The sequence below is a fragment of the Rhineura floridana genome, chromosome 5 (assembly GCF_030035675.1).
Source record: "Rhineura floridana isolate rRhiFlo1 chromosome 5, rRhiFlo1.hap2, whole genome shotgun sequence".
NCBI lineage: Eukaryota > Metazoa > Chordata > Lepidosauria > Squamata > Rhineuridae > Rhineura > Rhineura floridana.
Window position 1 is genome coordinate 58,588,181 of NC_084484.1, and position 16,917 is coordinate 58,605,097.

General features: G+C 45.5%; 1 protein-coding gene across 2 annotated transcripts in view; it reads left to right on the forward strand.

Moving 5' to 3' along the window:
• Positions 1-952: 952 nt before the first annotated feature.
• The window catches only part of LONRF2 (LON peptidase N-terminal domain and ring finger 2), a 60,105-nt gene continuing 44,140 nt past the window's right edge, over positions 953-16,917 (forward strand). Inside the window, exons 1-2 of one of the 2 annotated variants that reach the window (XM_061626861.1) lie at positions 953-2,156; positions 8,698-8,775. In XM_061626861.1, the coding sequence (XP_061482845.1) occupies positions 1,397-2,156; positions 8,698-8,775 (838 nt within the window). In that variant the 5' untranslated portion in view covers positions 953-1,396. The remainder of the gene's footprint in view (positions 2,157-8,697; positions 8,776-16,917) is intronic. The other variant, XM_061626862.1, reaches the window with a different exon arrangement.

Below are 16,917 nucleotides of genomic sequence, written 5' to 3' on the forward strand. Positions count from 1 at the left end.
CAAAAGTAACCTATAGAAACTGCCTGCTTTGGCGAGTGCCTCACTTGAGTCCCTAGCTGGGAGACGCTGGTGCTGCCCTGGTCACTTCCTGCAAAAGAAGTAGGGGAGAGAAACAGCCGAATAGGAGTCCTGATGCCATTTCCCTTTCTGCGAGCCAGGCAAATGCCAGATCAGATACAGAGCTCCTAATCTCTAAAACAACAGAATAAAATCAAATGACACTTAGGGTGGGTTATAAGAAAGATGGATGTTGTGATTAAAGGGTAAGTTATTATCTAGAGCCTACGGTTGCGTGGAGATGAACTAATTTTGTCTTAGCTGCCACTGAAATATGAACAAGGCTGCAATGCTATACAGGCTGCCATTGAATCCAAAGGAGCCGACGCCGGAGTAAGGTGCCTGCGTTACTCAGCGACGCACTATGAAAGGTTAACTGATATTGCTGTTGATGAAATCATATTTAGAAGCCGTGACTGTCCTAACAACCAGAGAGAAGGCTGCAGACGTGGAGGATGGGCCACTGAAGAAATGTGGCATTTGGGAGTGGTATGTACTTACCCTCTAAACTTACACTAGGTTCTACTGACCTCCATTTGTAAATAAAGCTGTGGTTATACACAAACTCAGCCAAAACACACCCAAGGTGATAGTCCATGGAATTTTACGTAACGGACATCACAAATTTGGACCTGATGGCTTAAAAACGAGGGTTACATAAACACAGATCGTCCCAGTTATCCGTTATCATCAAATACAATTCCACCCATCTCTACGGGGAACAACGCTAAGCGCTTGTGGGCGAATTGAGAAGGAGCCATAGCCAGAATCGAGAGACTGAAGAAATCATCAGCACTATGCCGCTCCGCCGCCCTCTGTCACCCCCTTCCCGGAAGCATGTACACCGCGAGCCAGCCTCTCTCTCGTCACACACGTGCGCGGCGGGCGGAGCGGCAGGCTGAGGGCATGTGCGCTCGGCTCACCAGGCCAGAGTCTGGGCGGGCGCGCAGTAGGGCGGTGCTGCCCTCAGCCGGGGAGAATGAGTTATACAACCGCTTGGCGTTGCATAAGCGCCCGAGCCCAGAATAGTCTCAGCTGCCTGCTTGGTCGCTCCAAGAGGGAAGCGAGCGCCGCCCTACTCTCCTCCTCCTGACCCCGACGCTGGCTCCTCCGGGGACGCCCGAGACAGAGCTGACTGCGCTCCCTGTCTGCGCAACCCTCTCATAACGGGGTCCGTTCCCCCTGGCGACGACCAGGCTCGAGTGTGGCGGCTCGGACGATGTAAGGCTGCTGGGGTGACTCCCCGCTTTCCTCCTCTGCACGAGGAGACTGAACTCGACGATGGAGCCATAGTAGTAGCGCTCACCACCACACCCACCTACCCCGTCTCCCAGCGACCATGGAGCTGGGGGCCGCCATCGGGCAACAGGGGCAGCAGCGAGCCCACCACCAGGCCCCATCGGGCGGCGGCGGCGGAGGTCCTTGCCCGGAAATGTTGCAAGTAGCCGAGGAGGCTTTCCGAGGCGGGCAGTTCGCGCTGGCGGCTGAGATTCTGAGCTCGCAACTGGCTGAGCTGCCGCAGCCTGAGCGAAGCCTTTGCCTTCGCCAAGGGGACGCGCTGGCTCGCGCGGGGCGAATGGCCGAGGCCCTGGATTCGTACAGTGCCGCCGCCAGCTTGGCCCGGCTGCGGCCCGAGGAGTTGCGCGAGCTGACCGAGAGCTTCGCCTTGACGATTCGCGACAAAGAGCTGCGGCTGCCTCCGTGGCGAGGGCCTGGAAGTGGATGCGGCACCGGAGGCGCAGACCTGCTGGGGGACCCCACCTGCTGCTGCCCTCCGGAGCCGCTGGGCTGCCCCTTGTGCCTCCGTCTGCTCCACGAACCGGTGACTCTGCACTGCGGGCACACCCACTGCAAGCGCTGTGCTCAGAGCGGCGGAGGGGAGTGCGCCCGCTGCGCCGTCCGGCGGCCTGCCCCTTCCCCTAGTACGGCGACACAGCCCCTCGCCTGTCTCCGCGTCAACGTGGTCCTGGGCAGCCTGCTGGAGAAATGGTTCCCGGCCGAGAGCAGGGCACGCCGGCTATGCGCCGAAGGGGACGCGCTGTGGGAGAGGCAAGAGCTGGCGGCCGCCCTAGAGAAGTACAACCAAGCCCTTGAACTCGGTGAGTGCTTGCTTGCCTCGCCATACAACCTCTCAAGACTTTCTGCTTTTCTTACGTTAGCCATATACCAGTAGCAGCCAGGGCCAAAGCGGCAGGAAAGCCTAATAAATATATTCAGCGACACTGTCATAATCCGACAGGCGTGCGGGACTTGTATGGCTCACAAAGGAAAAACCAGGCCAAGTTGCATCCTTGAGCCCCTTTTCTTATCCGGGAAGCGGATTAGTGATTACCCGATGGGGAGGAAGGACTGTGTAAATTGGGCCCCTTTCCAGGAGTGTGTGTTTCTACCAATGTAACACAACACAGGGGGCCCAGCCCTTTTGGTAATATTTTTAATGGACAGTCTTATAATATGAGACACATCTCAGCTTGTTTTAAACAGCTGATAAGACAGAGTCATGTTTTTCATTCATTGCGTTCACGTATTGATAGAGAAGTTTTTCAGACATAATTTTGCTCCTTGGACCTGTGTGGTGTGCTTGAATGTAGCATTATGGGGGACAGTTGAAGTATTCTGAAATAGTAGCTTCTTGCCTGATACATGGATGAGGAGGAGGAGTTCTGCAGTAAGGGGCCTGTTTCTGAAAACCTGAGTGAAAAGTGTGGTGGTGTGCTTTCTACACTGCCTGGTGTTTTTGCACTATGTGGGAAATCTTGAAAGTGGGAAGAAGTGTGTCACTTTCTGAAAGGAAGCACAAACCTATTATCCCTGCGACATGGGCAGCTGGGGATCCAATGTGTGATGGCTGGCTGCGTGCTACAGATTGTAGGATTAGACAGATATCTGATCTTCTTCACAAACTGCTATGTGGTCATTCTTTGCATGTATGACAGCCCAGGGATGAAATAATTTCTCAGTCAAAAGGTGCTGTGGCATAGGTGAAATTTGGGAGGCATGTGGTATTGGAGGAACAGGCTTTGGGGTGTTGGATGAAGAGCTAATCTGACTTCTCAGTAGTTGTAAGAAATTCTTCTTTTGGTAGTCTCCAACTACATGCCTTGGCCATTCAGGCCAAACTGAGTTTATGATAGCATTGGTCAGAAATAGCCCTGGAGTTCCCTAGAATGACTAGGGTGTGTAACGTCCTGAGGGCTGGCAGTTACAACCTGGGGTGCTTCCTTATTTAAACTGAGGTATGAGCAACCTCTGAAAGCAGTAAACTGGGAATATGTCTGGCGTTTTCTGTGCAGTGTTCTGTGAAAAATGTTAAGGGCTTGTGTGACTTCAAGAAATGTAGATTTTATCCAGAAAATAGAAAGGTTTGTATCTCCTGTGTTTTTCTGAGTCTTGCTGCATTGTGGCTCAGATTTATGCTTTGCTGAATGTACTTTCTCTAAAACCACTTTTAATTTTGTATCGATTTCTGTGTTCTGTTTGACTAGTAAGTAAACAGCTTAGTGGGAAATAATTCAAAAGAATTCGTTAATTGCATCAGGGTATGTTGAAACATAATTGTAATGATGGAATGAATATTCTTTGTGGCATTGCTAGCTGCTACCTGTAACACAGAATTTTGTGGAACTTTAGCATGTTGGAAACTTGGAAAGGACACAGTGTATGCACTTAATGGTATGAACTAATATGTCCTCTTCACTTATCTTTTATGCTTCAGCAACACCCTTTTCATCTGCTGCCCTTTCAGAATCTAGTAGGTGCTATAGCAGCACACACAATTTTCATAGCCGGTCATCCTGCCTAGCTACAGAAGTGGCTGGGAATGAATGGGATGACACTTCCTGGTTGGCAGAGACACTAAAACATGTGCAGTGTTGGTTACGGCCATTGCTAGTTCTCTTTATCCAAACCTCAGGAACTTAACAAATGACTTTCTTCTCTACTTTCCCTCAGGGACATCCTTACAATTCAAAACAAACCTTATAGCAACTACTGTATTCTCACAACTAGTGAATATGCATTTTGGCACCCCACAGAATATTTATCTCTGTCTGTTTGGCATGTGACTAGATGCATTGTTTTTTGGAGGGAGAAAACTTTTTTCTTTCAAAAAAGGTAAGTTTTTTTAAAAAAAAACACAAAGAAGTGGTAGTATTCTATTTTTATTTACAAATTCAAAATATTCTGAGAATTTGAGAATGGATTATATGTAGTTGCAGGTAACAAAATCAGAATAAAGTAATATGATTCCCTGAATATTCATCATTGCGACACAGTGTGAGAAAGACTAACCTCTAAACACGTTCAGAACGATATACTTGAAATCTACCATGCTTACTGTAAGACCATCCAAACTGAATACAAAATATAGAAAAGATTTCAAAACAATCTTGTCTTGAGTAGAACTCCTTTGTGGAGTCTATACGCCTAAGAAAAGGAAGTCATGTCTCCATAAACGTTGAATAGATGCATTTGCAGAGGCAGAGTGAAAGTTTCACTATTGTTGTTAGTTGTTAAAATTCCAATAATATGGTTACTTGAACTGATGTTTGAATTAGAGTATGGAGCATTCTGGTATGCCATGCTTCTGGGCTTAAGCATATGCTTCTACTGAGAACTTTCACAAGTCATCCCGACCTTTTCAAATGCCAGCAGGGTGGAGTACTTTTGGTTCTCTTCTGATAGGCTGACAGAGTTTTTGGAACTGGGCCTTTCCTGATGATCTTAATAGTCTAGGAATAGGGCTTGTATGAGGAGAAGCATTTTTACTTTTCCCCCCAGTAGTTACTCTGATACCATTATGTGCAACTTCACAGATGTAACAAACTATATCCTTCCCCACAGAGAGAACTGTTAGTACTGAACTAGTCTTCCTTTTTGTCCCTATCAAATAGCCAAACTACTTTCTCCTAATTTCAAAGTATTTGTTTCATTGGAAAACTAGATGTAGGTGGAAAGCACATTCTGATACAAAGACAGTTTCTTTAATTATATGTCTCCATATTATGAAAATTATAATATTAAAGTGCTCCCTTTCTAACCCAGAAATATAAATTAGTGTAATTAATTTACCTAACAATGTCTCATTTGTCGTTGTCAGTATAACTGGAGTTCTTTTTGTCAGCGGTCAGCTTTAAAGCAGTACTGCATTTTTCAATTTTGTAACAAGATTTGGATTTTTTTAAAATAAAAATTTGGCATAAAACTTGGAAAGGTACTTGGTTAAATGTAGCACAAAAAATTCTCCCTGAAATCATTATAAACTTATTTTTTAAAAGAGAATCTCCCCCCCCCCCGATTTGTCTTGATTTGAGTTCTTGGATCCATCTCTGACTGGAAAGCCCTTAGCTCAGTTAAGGTTAGGGTGATGGTTTAAAAAATACAGCTTCTCACCCTCCCAGCATTTATTGGGGGGGATGGAATGGTCCCTAGATGATAGCAGTGTTAATGCATACCAGGTTGTAAAAAGGCTTTAAAATAACACACCTCAAACTACTCAACTAGCAATCTTGCATCTGGCTTTCTTACTGTTGAATGAAGAGTTTAGGAAATATAACACAGCTGAAGGTTTTAAGTTTAGAACAATAGAAGTGCACTGGCTACTCTATTTTAGCAGTTCTTATTGTGGTTTGAGGCCATGGTAGAAGTATGGCTTTTGTGACAGTTTTGCTAGAAATATTTGTAGAAGGAAGTAAGATGTAGTAGTCAACAAAACTACTTCCAAGATGCCAGAGCCAGGGTGGAGCCATGGTATCTGTACCTGAATCCAGGCCTGATGGAAATTTTTCAACTCAGGATCCCTCTTGTTTATTCCTGTATATGGACAGGCAAGGTTAGAAGACCAAGTTCCTCATATTTATACCAGGCCTGGCCATTTTAAAACCGTAGTATAAAATAAACCTTGGCTTACCACTTGTGGTATGTTTGGGGAAAACCAGCTATGAGCATTGGTTTGCACATAATGTGAAGCCAACATCTAATTTGTTTTCTGTTGGGGCACTAAAGGAAGGAATGGGGGCAGGTTGAGCATAGCACACATCCACTTTAAACCATGGTTTATTTTAAACGATTATTTAAAGTGATGTGTGAACCAGGCCATGTATCACTCATTTGCAGAGGCTGATGTTGAAATGTTGCACATACATCTGAAGAGAGTTCTGAGATGTGATCACTCATATCCTAGATGGCTCAGCTCATGAGTTGTCTTAAGTCCCAACGTTCCTGGTGCAGGAGTAACTGCTCTGTTAGATAATTAACAGAGACCACTCTCAGTAGCAAGAACCACAAATGTAGTTGCCTATCAGTAGCAGAGATCTCTTCTGGGAGTAGGTTGAACAAGCTGCAAAGAAATATTTGCAAAGGATAGAGGGTAACACAGGAAATTAGACATTTGATTCACTAAAGATAGGAAAAGATGTGTCCCAGGGAAGCTGGTGAGATTTTAACCTCTTCCGAAAGTGTTAGGCACATTGAAAGGCAACACCATTCTTGAACATATGTCAGTTAGACAAAGTGAATAAGCCCTGCATGTTATGCAGCATCCCCTAACATAAGATTAGAGCAATGTGTACATAAGGTAGCTGACATGTGGAAATATAGACAGCTTCCCACACATAGCCTTCCTGCATCATAGACAAGGCTATGCTTTTAACAGTGTTAGGTAGAAGCCTGGAAAATGGAATAAAATGGAAAACATGGCCTGGCTTAATCATACTGCATCAAGTTATCAACAGTGAAATGCTTTACTGCCTTGCAGTTTATGACTCATCCTGCAGCATTTCTCGAAAAGCCTTTTTCCGGGACGAAAAGGGGCTTATGTAAAATGTGTTGGTGTTTCTGCTTAGAAACAATAGACAGTGAAAGACATATTAGAACCATTACCTTAAATCTGTGTGGCAAAACAGCGATTTAATCACTAAATTAGCTTGCAATGGTTTAAATCAGAGCTGCCAACCTTTGCTGGCTTATGGGCAACAAATTACAATACAGAACAAGCAACAGCCGGCTTGGATCAGCTAAAAACATGGGCTTTTTTTCTTCATTTTTGAAAAAAAGAAAAGAAACACTTCTGGGTCAAACTGTGTTGGTGGGTAGACAAGGATTCCCCATATTATGCAGAGGCAAATCCAGGTTTGTCATCAAGTGTAAACTCAACAGGGAGCTGCAGTTGATTGTGGCTCCCCGACAAGTGTACCTGCATGATACTTGTGTATTTGCACAGATATGTCTGTCATGTTCTCCACCTTACATTTTTAGGTGCACACTCGTAACTCATTAGAAATATATGCAATGTGGCACCTGGAGAAGTACCTAAATTAAACCTGTATGAATGTGCAGTTTTCTTAATCCTGCTTTTTTTGCAAGCTCAAAATACAGGAAGGTCTCTTCAGATGAGGAATAATCAGATGTTGTTGAACTACAACTCTGATCAGCCTCAGCAAGCATGGACAATGGGAGTTGTTGTTCAGCAACATCTGGAGGGCTAAAGATTTCCCACACCTGCTTTAACAGAACAGCACTTGTACAGGGAGATTGGCTTAGTAAAATAACAAAGGACACAGAGAGAAAACATCCTAGGAGGTAAGCATCCCCTTATTATCAGTTACATTTAAATCATTTTGCATCAGATGACCTTATTGTACTTGCACAGTCATGTACAACAGTAACAGAAATGTCTGTCAAGTTGTCCACCTTACATTTTTAGGTGCACCCTTGTAACTCAGAGATACATGTAATGTGACACCTGGAGAAGTACCTAAATTAAACCTGTATGAATGTGCAGAAGTGGTGTTTTCTTAATCCTGCTTTTTTGCAAGCTCAGAATACAGGAAAGTCTCTTCAGATGAGGAATAGTCAAGTTTCTGGTGTGCTTCAGAATTCACTTTAGCAGTAGATCTGGGTCAGCACTACTTGCAAGTGATGTGGTAATGTAATTAAGCATTTTGTGTGCATTTTGTGAAATGCAACTCTACATTTTGATGTATTGAAAACATTTCTAAAATGCTTAGTTACATTTATTTTATTTTTCAAATAATTTTTAATATTTTTATTAAACTAGAGTACATCCATTATAAATTCATCAAAAATACCTATACAAATGAGAAACACCAATATATAGAAATCAAATTTCATCACCTTAGTAATCAACTTACAATCCAGATATCTTATAATAATTAAATTAATTATTACAATAGCTAAAATATTAATAGTTCAAAGAATAGTAATTAGCCATTAATCAATTCTTAATAAAATTAAAACTTTATGAATTATAAGTAATTTTATGGCAGCAGATAATTTATTCCTAAATCCTTTATACCCAGCTCTCTTTTTATATAAGCTATTGTTCGAGCCCATTTTTCCATTTCCTCCTTCAATATTTTATATGATTCTAGCAGTGCAACAAATTTTATAACCTCCAATTGTTCCCGGATTTTCCTAATTAGTTCTACTTTCCTTGGGCCTTTTTCCTGTTTCCACTTTTCAGCAAAGAGCATCCTTGCAATCGTTATTATATATGGAATCTCATTGATGTTTCTTAACAAATACAACTCCGTTACACCATATGCTTAGTTAACCAGGTCTCTCTAAAGACCACAACAAGCATTACTAGCATTTTGTATTTTCTGCTTTGTCATTCAACAGTATCTGAGAAGACCAGATGTGAATACAGACAACCATTTACCGAGTGGCAGTTTGCCACAGTTTGTGTACAGGCACTTGGTAAGCTGTTCATTTGTATTGTTTTGTCAATTGGGGACCAGAAACTTCCCACTTGCTGATGTATCTTTGGAGTTTGGATCAGATACACAAATGTGATACAAGACTTTCCTCATTATTTGGCAGGACAGTGTAGGCTTTCTTAGTTGTTATATGTACACTGTATGGACCCATTTCTGTTAGTGTTGTACATAACTGTGCAAGTACAATAAGGTCGTCTGATGCAAAATGATTTAAATACAAGGGGATGCTCATCTCCTATGATATTTTCTCTCTGTGTCCTTTTTTATTTTACTAAACCAATCTCCCTGCACAATTGCAGTTCTGTTAAGCAGGTGTGGGGAACCTTTAGCCTTCCAGATGTTGCTGAACAACTCCCATTGTCCATGCTTGCTGAGGCTGATCAGAGTTGTAGTTCAACAACATGTGGGGGGCCAACGATTCCCCACACTGTATTAATGTCATCATCTCTTGGAAATCAACTGGTTATCAAGGGCCATTCCCAGGGTTCTATATTCAAACAGAAGAATGAAAAGAGAGGTTAGGAAAAACCATTTTTGCTTTTTAAATCATGTAAGCATGGCGCAACTTGGGGCAGGGTTCTGTATTTATTTTAGCTTTCTTAAGTCTAGCTTAATACTTGGAGCTGTTTGGAACACTGAAGTGATGAGATGCAGTCCTAGAAGTAAGAGGTGAAGAGGGAAGGACTGGGCTTCATAAATAAATAGCAAGGATAGAGAAGGGGAGCAAAAAAAGTGGAAATGATTTGATTGCAGTTGTGTTGATCCTAAACATGCTTTGTGGAAGCAGTAAGTTTTGTTGGGAGATATAGAAGAGGAAGGGTTAGCTTAGTGCAATAACAGAATCCAGTTCTCTGTATGACAGGAAATACCAAGGCAAGAAAGGGAACAGAAGGTTAGAGTGAGAAAGCAAATAAGTGGAGATTATTTTTAAAAATCCAGCTTTAGAATGCTTGAATTTAAGGATCAGGATCTTGAATATGTTACTGAGTGTAATGGAGAATAGTGCAAAAACTGTAGAGAGCAAATATGCTTATAGGAACAGATGTGGAAGAGAGGTTATTTTAGCTGAGGCATTCTGAAATAACTGACAAGGAGAACATGAGGGAGTTTCAGCTGCTTGTTGCGTACTGGTCACAACGTTTTAAAGGATTTTTCAGTGGAATGGAATGGGATGACTCAGATGACTCTAGATTGACCCAGAAGCAGCAGCTCTGTCTTTAGCTTCTTTTCATTTATGACTGCAGTGATGTGTAGTGATTCTTTAGCTGGCCTCCCAAATGACATTTCCTTCCAGTATTAATCTATATGTAACTGAGTGATGTGGGACAGTAGAAAGAAAGATTTTTTAGGAAAAGAGAGCAGAAGTAGCAGCCAGGCACTTGCTAGAGGACAGTTCTTATAAGCAGGGTTTTAAAATCTAAATGGACCAAAGAGAAAATCATAATAAAGAGGACTGCAGTGTAAAGTGGGCACCTACTGGGAGAAAGGGCAGGATATAAATCTAATAAATAAATAAATAGGCTTCTGTTGCTCCCCACTTCATCCTATGCTAGACAACAAAAGAAGAATAGGCTGTGTTTTGAAAGGGCTGAATTTGCAATAAGATAATGCCAGTTCCACAGGCGCACTCCTAGTATTGTGACTGGCATGATTCACAGAAGTTGTTTGAACAGATAAAGGTACTAGGGTTGCCTGATAGTGCCAGGGAAATTGCTGACTATTTTTAAAATGATTTCCTCCCCCCCCCCCCAACTGCTATAAATAGGCCTCCTGCTAACTATTGAATTCCCAGACAGCTTTGTGTACCTTGGGCCTTCATTGTGTCTCTCAGCAGGCAGTTCTGTTGCTCAAATAGTAAATAACTCATTTCTCTCAGATCCCCCCCACTCACCCACTTTGCTTTAAGTGTCTCAGTATGTGAACTACTTTAGGAGGTGACGTTCAACTGTAACTTTGCTTTATATTGTTCGCATTGTTATTTGAGGTAAGAACAGTAGCAGAATGGCTAAGGAACATACAAAGGCAACTTTAATTAATACTATCTAGAAGCTCTGAGATATATTGGGGTAAAGGTACGTGCATAATATAGTTCAGAAGCAACATTACCCATCCTCTCTCATCATGTGCATTTTTGGGGAAATGTGTGGGTCGATTATGCACTGCTTGGAGTGTTGTGTTGCCTACAAATGATAGTGTACATAGATAAAAATGAGGTGCAGGAAAGTGGTTGGTTTTTCCTTGTTGTTATGTGCCTTCGATTACAACTTATGGCGACCCTATGAATCAGCAACCTCCAGTAGCATCTGTTATAAACCACCCTGTTCACATCTTGTAAGTTCAGATCTGTGGCTTCCTTTATGGAATCAATCCATCTCTTGTTTGGTCTTCCTCTTTTTCTACTCCCTTCTGTTTTTCCCAGCATTATTGTCTTTTCTAGTGAATCATGGCTTCTCATTATGTGTCCAAAGTATGATAACCTCAGTTTCATCATTTTAGCTTCTGGTGACAGTTCTGGTTTAATTTGTTCTAACACCCAATTATTTGTCTTTTTTGCAGTTCATGGTATGCGCAAAGCTGTCCTCCAGCACCACATTTCAAATGAGTTGATTTTTCTCTTACCTGCTTTTTTCACTGTCCAGCTTTCACATCCACACATAGAGATTGGGAATACCGTGGTCTGAATGATCCTGACTTGTGTTCAGCGATACATCTTTGCATTTGAGGACCTTTCCTAGCTCTTTTATAGCTGCCCTCCACAGCCTTCTTCTGATTTCTTATTGTCTCCATTTTGGTTAATGACTGTCCCGAGGTATTGATAATCCTTGAGAAGTTCAATGTCCTCGTTGTCAACTTTAAAGTTACATAAATCTTCTGTTGTCATTACTTTAGTCTTGTTGGCATTCAGCTGTAGTCCTGCTTTGTGCTTTCCTCTTTAACTTTCACCAGCATTTGTTTCAAATCGATACTGGTTTGCGGCCTATTGCTGAAATAAAACACAAACACCTTTCATTGGGTTAAATCATGGGCCACTTTATGAAACGGAATCAATTAGAATAATGAACCTGCAGAGGGGAAATCAAGTGCGGGAGCATTCTGATGATCCAGGCAAAGCCTGCTTGCAGCCATAGGGCGACCCAACCTTGCCTGAGCCCAGGGCTGCCCTGTGCCAGACCCCAGCTCAGGCCACACCCTGAAGATGTGTAGGGGGTCCAACCTGCATCACTGCCCCCGGGAGCCCTGACACTCCGAGCGGATGAGGCACGTTGGCCCCAAAGGCGGCCCGTATTCTGCTCCCGGGCCGTATAGCCCTGAGCTGCAGGCCTCCGGACCGCCTATCACCCCCAAAGGTGCCTAAAGGTGTCACCTAGCTGCCGTTTCCCTTTTAACCTTTTCCCGCACTTCTTTGCCACAAAAGGGGGACAAGCCTCTGCTTAGTCTCACTTTACCCCACACCCAATAAGAATCTCGTGCAGACCCCTCTGCAGGTCCGTCAGGAAGATGCCATCGTTGCCTCACAAACTACATGTCCACACATGCCTGCCACTGAGGGCCTTGTCCTCCATGTCTGACCACAGCAGACGACCAGAGGCTATTGTGGCCTCAACTGCATGTCCTCACATCCCTGCCACTGAGGGCCTTGCCCTCCCTGTCTGACCACAGCAGACAACCAGAGGCTATCATGGCCTCAACTGCATGTCCTCACATGCCTGCTGCTGAGGGCCTTGCCCTTCAGTAACCAAGGTCATTCCCACCCAGGGGAATGACCACCACCTGTGGAACCTTCTACCCTGAACCCTGCTGGAACAACATGGGTAGGAGACCATCCCAACGCATACTCTGTCGACCCAGCCACCAAACCATGGCCCACCATCAGAGGCCCAGCTGTGAACCAATGTGCGTTTGCGGCCCCAAGGCCAGCCTATAAGATCATGCCATGGCTGCAGAGTAGGCTGCGCATCTGCTCCATCCCTGTCCAGCAACCTACCAAAAAACAGAAACAATCATGAACAGTTGGGTCCCGGACCTTCAGACTCGCCCCAGGGGTGAATGTATTCCATGCACCCCATACTTCAACTTTCCGATGGCCTGCACCTGCATATGCAAAAACCAAATAGACCGTCCCAGGTAGGCAATTCCACTGCTGGGTAGGCAACCCCAATTCCGGAGGAGCATGTCCCCAAAACCCCCATGGGTCTGCTCCCAGGCACTGCGACACTAGACCGAAACTTTATGAGGGAAGATCCCACCCCCTGAATATCAGGCAACCAGGCCTGTAGCTTCAGGCCCAAAAACATCATGATGCCCTCATGGGGAAGTGTCCAGTCCTGGGGCAGGATAAAATAATGGTGTGACTCTTGCACCCCTGGTCTGCTTGGAAACAAACCTCGGACCGCAGGATGGCTCGTAGGGAAGTCTGACTTGGACCCAAACACCCCCGCCCCCCATCCGGAAGGCTCCAAAATTAAGTGTGAGGGCCGCTGCATGCAACTGCTGAGCTTTGAAGCATGATGGTCACAGGGCACCTCCCTGACCAACAATCCCTGGCGGGTCAGGTGAACACGGAGGATGAGGATAAGGGGTATGGGGGTGTGCATGGGCCAGCCGGCCAGCACATGACGTATCCCAGGCTGTCCGAATGGTCCCAAAGGCCCCCTGCCAGCCTACCTTGAAACACACTGATGGACAAGCTTTACTCCTACCATCCATGATGAATTCCAGCACGTGATTCATAGGCTACGCTTTGCACAGCCCCTGCCGGCCCCTAACTCCTAGGAATCTCCTCCTGCCCTCTGATAGCTGGTGAGCATGCTGGGGCAACAGATAGGCATATGGCCATCTCTGACTCCCCTCCCCCATCTCCCAGTGTGTGGTATGGGACTAGCAGAGTCAGTCCTTCCTCTAACGGAAACACCATTGACGCACCGCAGGAAAGGGGGGGCACACCGCAGGTTGGCGCATAAGGCAGCCAAAACCCTGAACCTGTGGTAAGGCTGTGAAATCCCTGTGATGGCACCATAAACCCCACCGTAGAAGGCCCCCAACACCTGAAGGGCAGAAAGCAAACACTTTCCCAGCCCCTGAAAACTCCAGGATCTTGATGTGCAACAGTTCAAGCTTTTCCCGGGCAGCCTGCAGCCCTGGGTCCAAAAGTCAATCTTAATACCCTGGAAGGTGAACACTGGGGCAGGATCCTCCATTTTCCCAGTTGCCAAAGGAACCCCCCAGTTAATAGCTACGCTATTAACTGTGCCATCAGGTGCTAACATGCACCCAAAGTCTGCCCTACCCGTGAACCGTAAATCATGAAAATAGTGCCCCACTGCTTCTGAGCCCTCTCGTCTCCTAACTGTCCCTTCCAAGAAGGGGCTGAAGTGCTCCATGCAAGAATACAGCAGCCCATAGGTAATGCTGTGCTGCATAGTTGACCTAAAAGGGAAAACTCAGCAGCTCAAAATCCACCGTGTGTAACAGCTGGCAATGCAGGCAGATTAGCTGCCACACTTGCCCATAAGGCACCTCTGCCACAGGCGCGCACTGTACTGAATGAAGTGTAGTGCACTGTGCATAGACTATCTGGTATGAAGCCATCACTGACTGACCCCACTTGTATGACAGATGGTGGATCAGGTAGACTCTGCCCACTGCCACTTTGGGCACTATACGTGGGAAGGGCATTGTGAAAGCAGAGGTAGGGGATGATGGGAAGGGGCCAATAACCCTGCCCAACTGTATGTCTTTATCAATTGTCCTCTGGACCAGTGCGTCCATACCTAAGACTGATTTAAGATTGCCGGCCATAAGGGCAAGCCGGGGGCCACAGTATAGGATCCGAAAAACCACATAATAAAGAAAAAACCACATAATAAAATGAGTCTCCCCATAACTGGGCAGTCTGCAAGCAAGGTCCATGGCACCTCGAGCTTAGCTGGGAAGGGACACTTTTCTTGAGCAGCCTCTCCTGGGGGCTTCTTCCCACTCCTTTTGTGGGGCCCTGGCCCCACAGTGCCTCACATATCCTTCTGGCTTGTTGTTGTGCCTTTAATTGCAGGTTCGTATTCAGCAGTTATTAGATGGCATGGAGTTGAGCAATGTCATCTTCTAATGTCTGCAGATCAAATGACTCTCAAAAGCACAGGACTAGTGGCCTGTAAAAAAGGTGGCCACCTTATCTACAGACCAGTTTGTAAACTAGCTAAAGAGAAGATGCAAGCAAATGTGCAGCCTGTACATGATTACTGAAAAGAATTCCATTATGTTTAAATAATTTACTCAGAGAAATATGAATTGGACCAATTCTATGCATACTTACTTATGAGAAAATCCCCATGAGTGTATTGTTACTTCTTCCCACGGAAGGGTGCATGTGATTGCACACATACAGCAGAATCCTATGTACGTTCACTCAGAATATCACAGATTAAATGGGTCTTAGGACTGAGGTTTATGGGACTTAACTGATGGAAAGGTTTGTATATTTTTACCTGGGTTTTGAAGAATGTATTTGGGGAGGAGAAGCTTGACAGTGAAAAAGAGGGGATGAGTTCCCTTTGTATTTTTGGAGTTGAGGTAGTTTTGGAGATGAGGTTGCAGCACTAACTGGGATCCCTACTGGCTCCTGCAGCCTCCTTTCTGTCTCCGGCTGCCACCTGCCCTCCCCCAAAAGCCTCTGCTCTTTGTAATTACATTGCATTGCTCCAATCCAAATGGCCCCCAACTGATGGCCACCATATGTTTCTCCCCAAATGCTCCGGGACGAAACATCACCCACAGCTTTCCGCCACTTGCGGCTGCCATTTAATGGTGCATGCCATAGAGGCCACCATTATCCTTTAGAATATATCTCAGGATATTGCTACGCTATGACAGAGCATCTTTCTATGGTATTCTGCAAAAACAAGTGGTGGCCACTGGCAGCAGGAGGGTGTGGGAGTGCAGGCAAATTTTGCCCCTCTCATCTCCTCAAGTTCTCCCTAATTGACTAACCCCCTCTCTGAACTTTCTTGGTTTGCAAAAACAGTGTGGAAGTGGAATGGCCTTTTCAGTACATCCCTTAATAAAAGCATCCCCACAGATGGCTGTCCTGCTGCCTCTGGAATGTCCCCAGTGTCAGATAGCCCATTACCTCTCCAGGTAATTGATAAATGAAAAGTAACATTTAGTTTAAACTAAAAATACACTTCAGTATCAAGAAAAAGAGTCTATTCCTATTTCACTTTCTGTAATGGGAAAGGGGGCCCCAATAGAAGTATCTCCTGGCCCTAACTGGAGGCGCTGAGGGCTGAACCTGGGGACCCTCTGCCTGCAACGCAAGTGATCTGTTACTGAGCTACAATCCTCCATCTCCAGGGTCCGAGATCCCTGTAAATGGTAAAATAATCCTAGCAATAACAGCACATGAAGTGCATTGGCTCTGTTCCACTGTTGAGGCATCTGCAAACAGGTACAAGGTATATCCTTGTACAGGTACATCCTTGAGACGTACACAAGGGACATTTAAGTAGGATAAAATTCCCCCTCATGTAGCTGCCCCACTTAGTGCACCAAACACACACACACCACTCGGCTGTACCTGCGCTCCTACGGCCCAGCCTTTACCTGCGCTCCTACGGCCCAGGCTTTACCTGCGCTGCTACCACCCAGGCTTATGTTACCACCACCCAAGCTTTACCTGTGCTACTATTCTGCTAAAGTCGGCGGTGGGGGCCCGAGACTAGCTTGACCATCCCTTAGTGCTAGCCTCCCCCCCAGCAAGAGCTCACAAAAACAAATTTAAATGTCCTGGTCTGAGTGCCTGCTGCGCCACTCCCAGGGTTGCTACCGTGCCTCGCCGCCGCTGCTACTGCACCTCTCCCGAGAAGACGAGGGATCGCCGCCTCCATCGCTGCACGCAAAGGCCTGGCCTAAGGAAAGGCCAGGAAAAGGTTCATGTGTACTGAAGGCGCCACACACGCCCTCAGAAGGCCTTGCCGCCGCCATAAGGCTTCCCGCAGTCAGAAGGCCTTGCCACCGCCGTTATAAGGCCTCTCTCGGCCAAAGCCTCGCCACTACAAGGCTGCCGAGCCGGGAGCCTCGCTGCTGTTGCAGACGCTGCAAGGCCTTACCGCGCTGCAGGCCTTGCCGC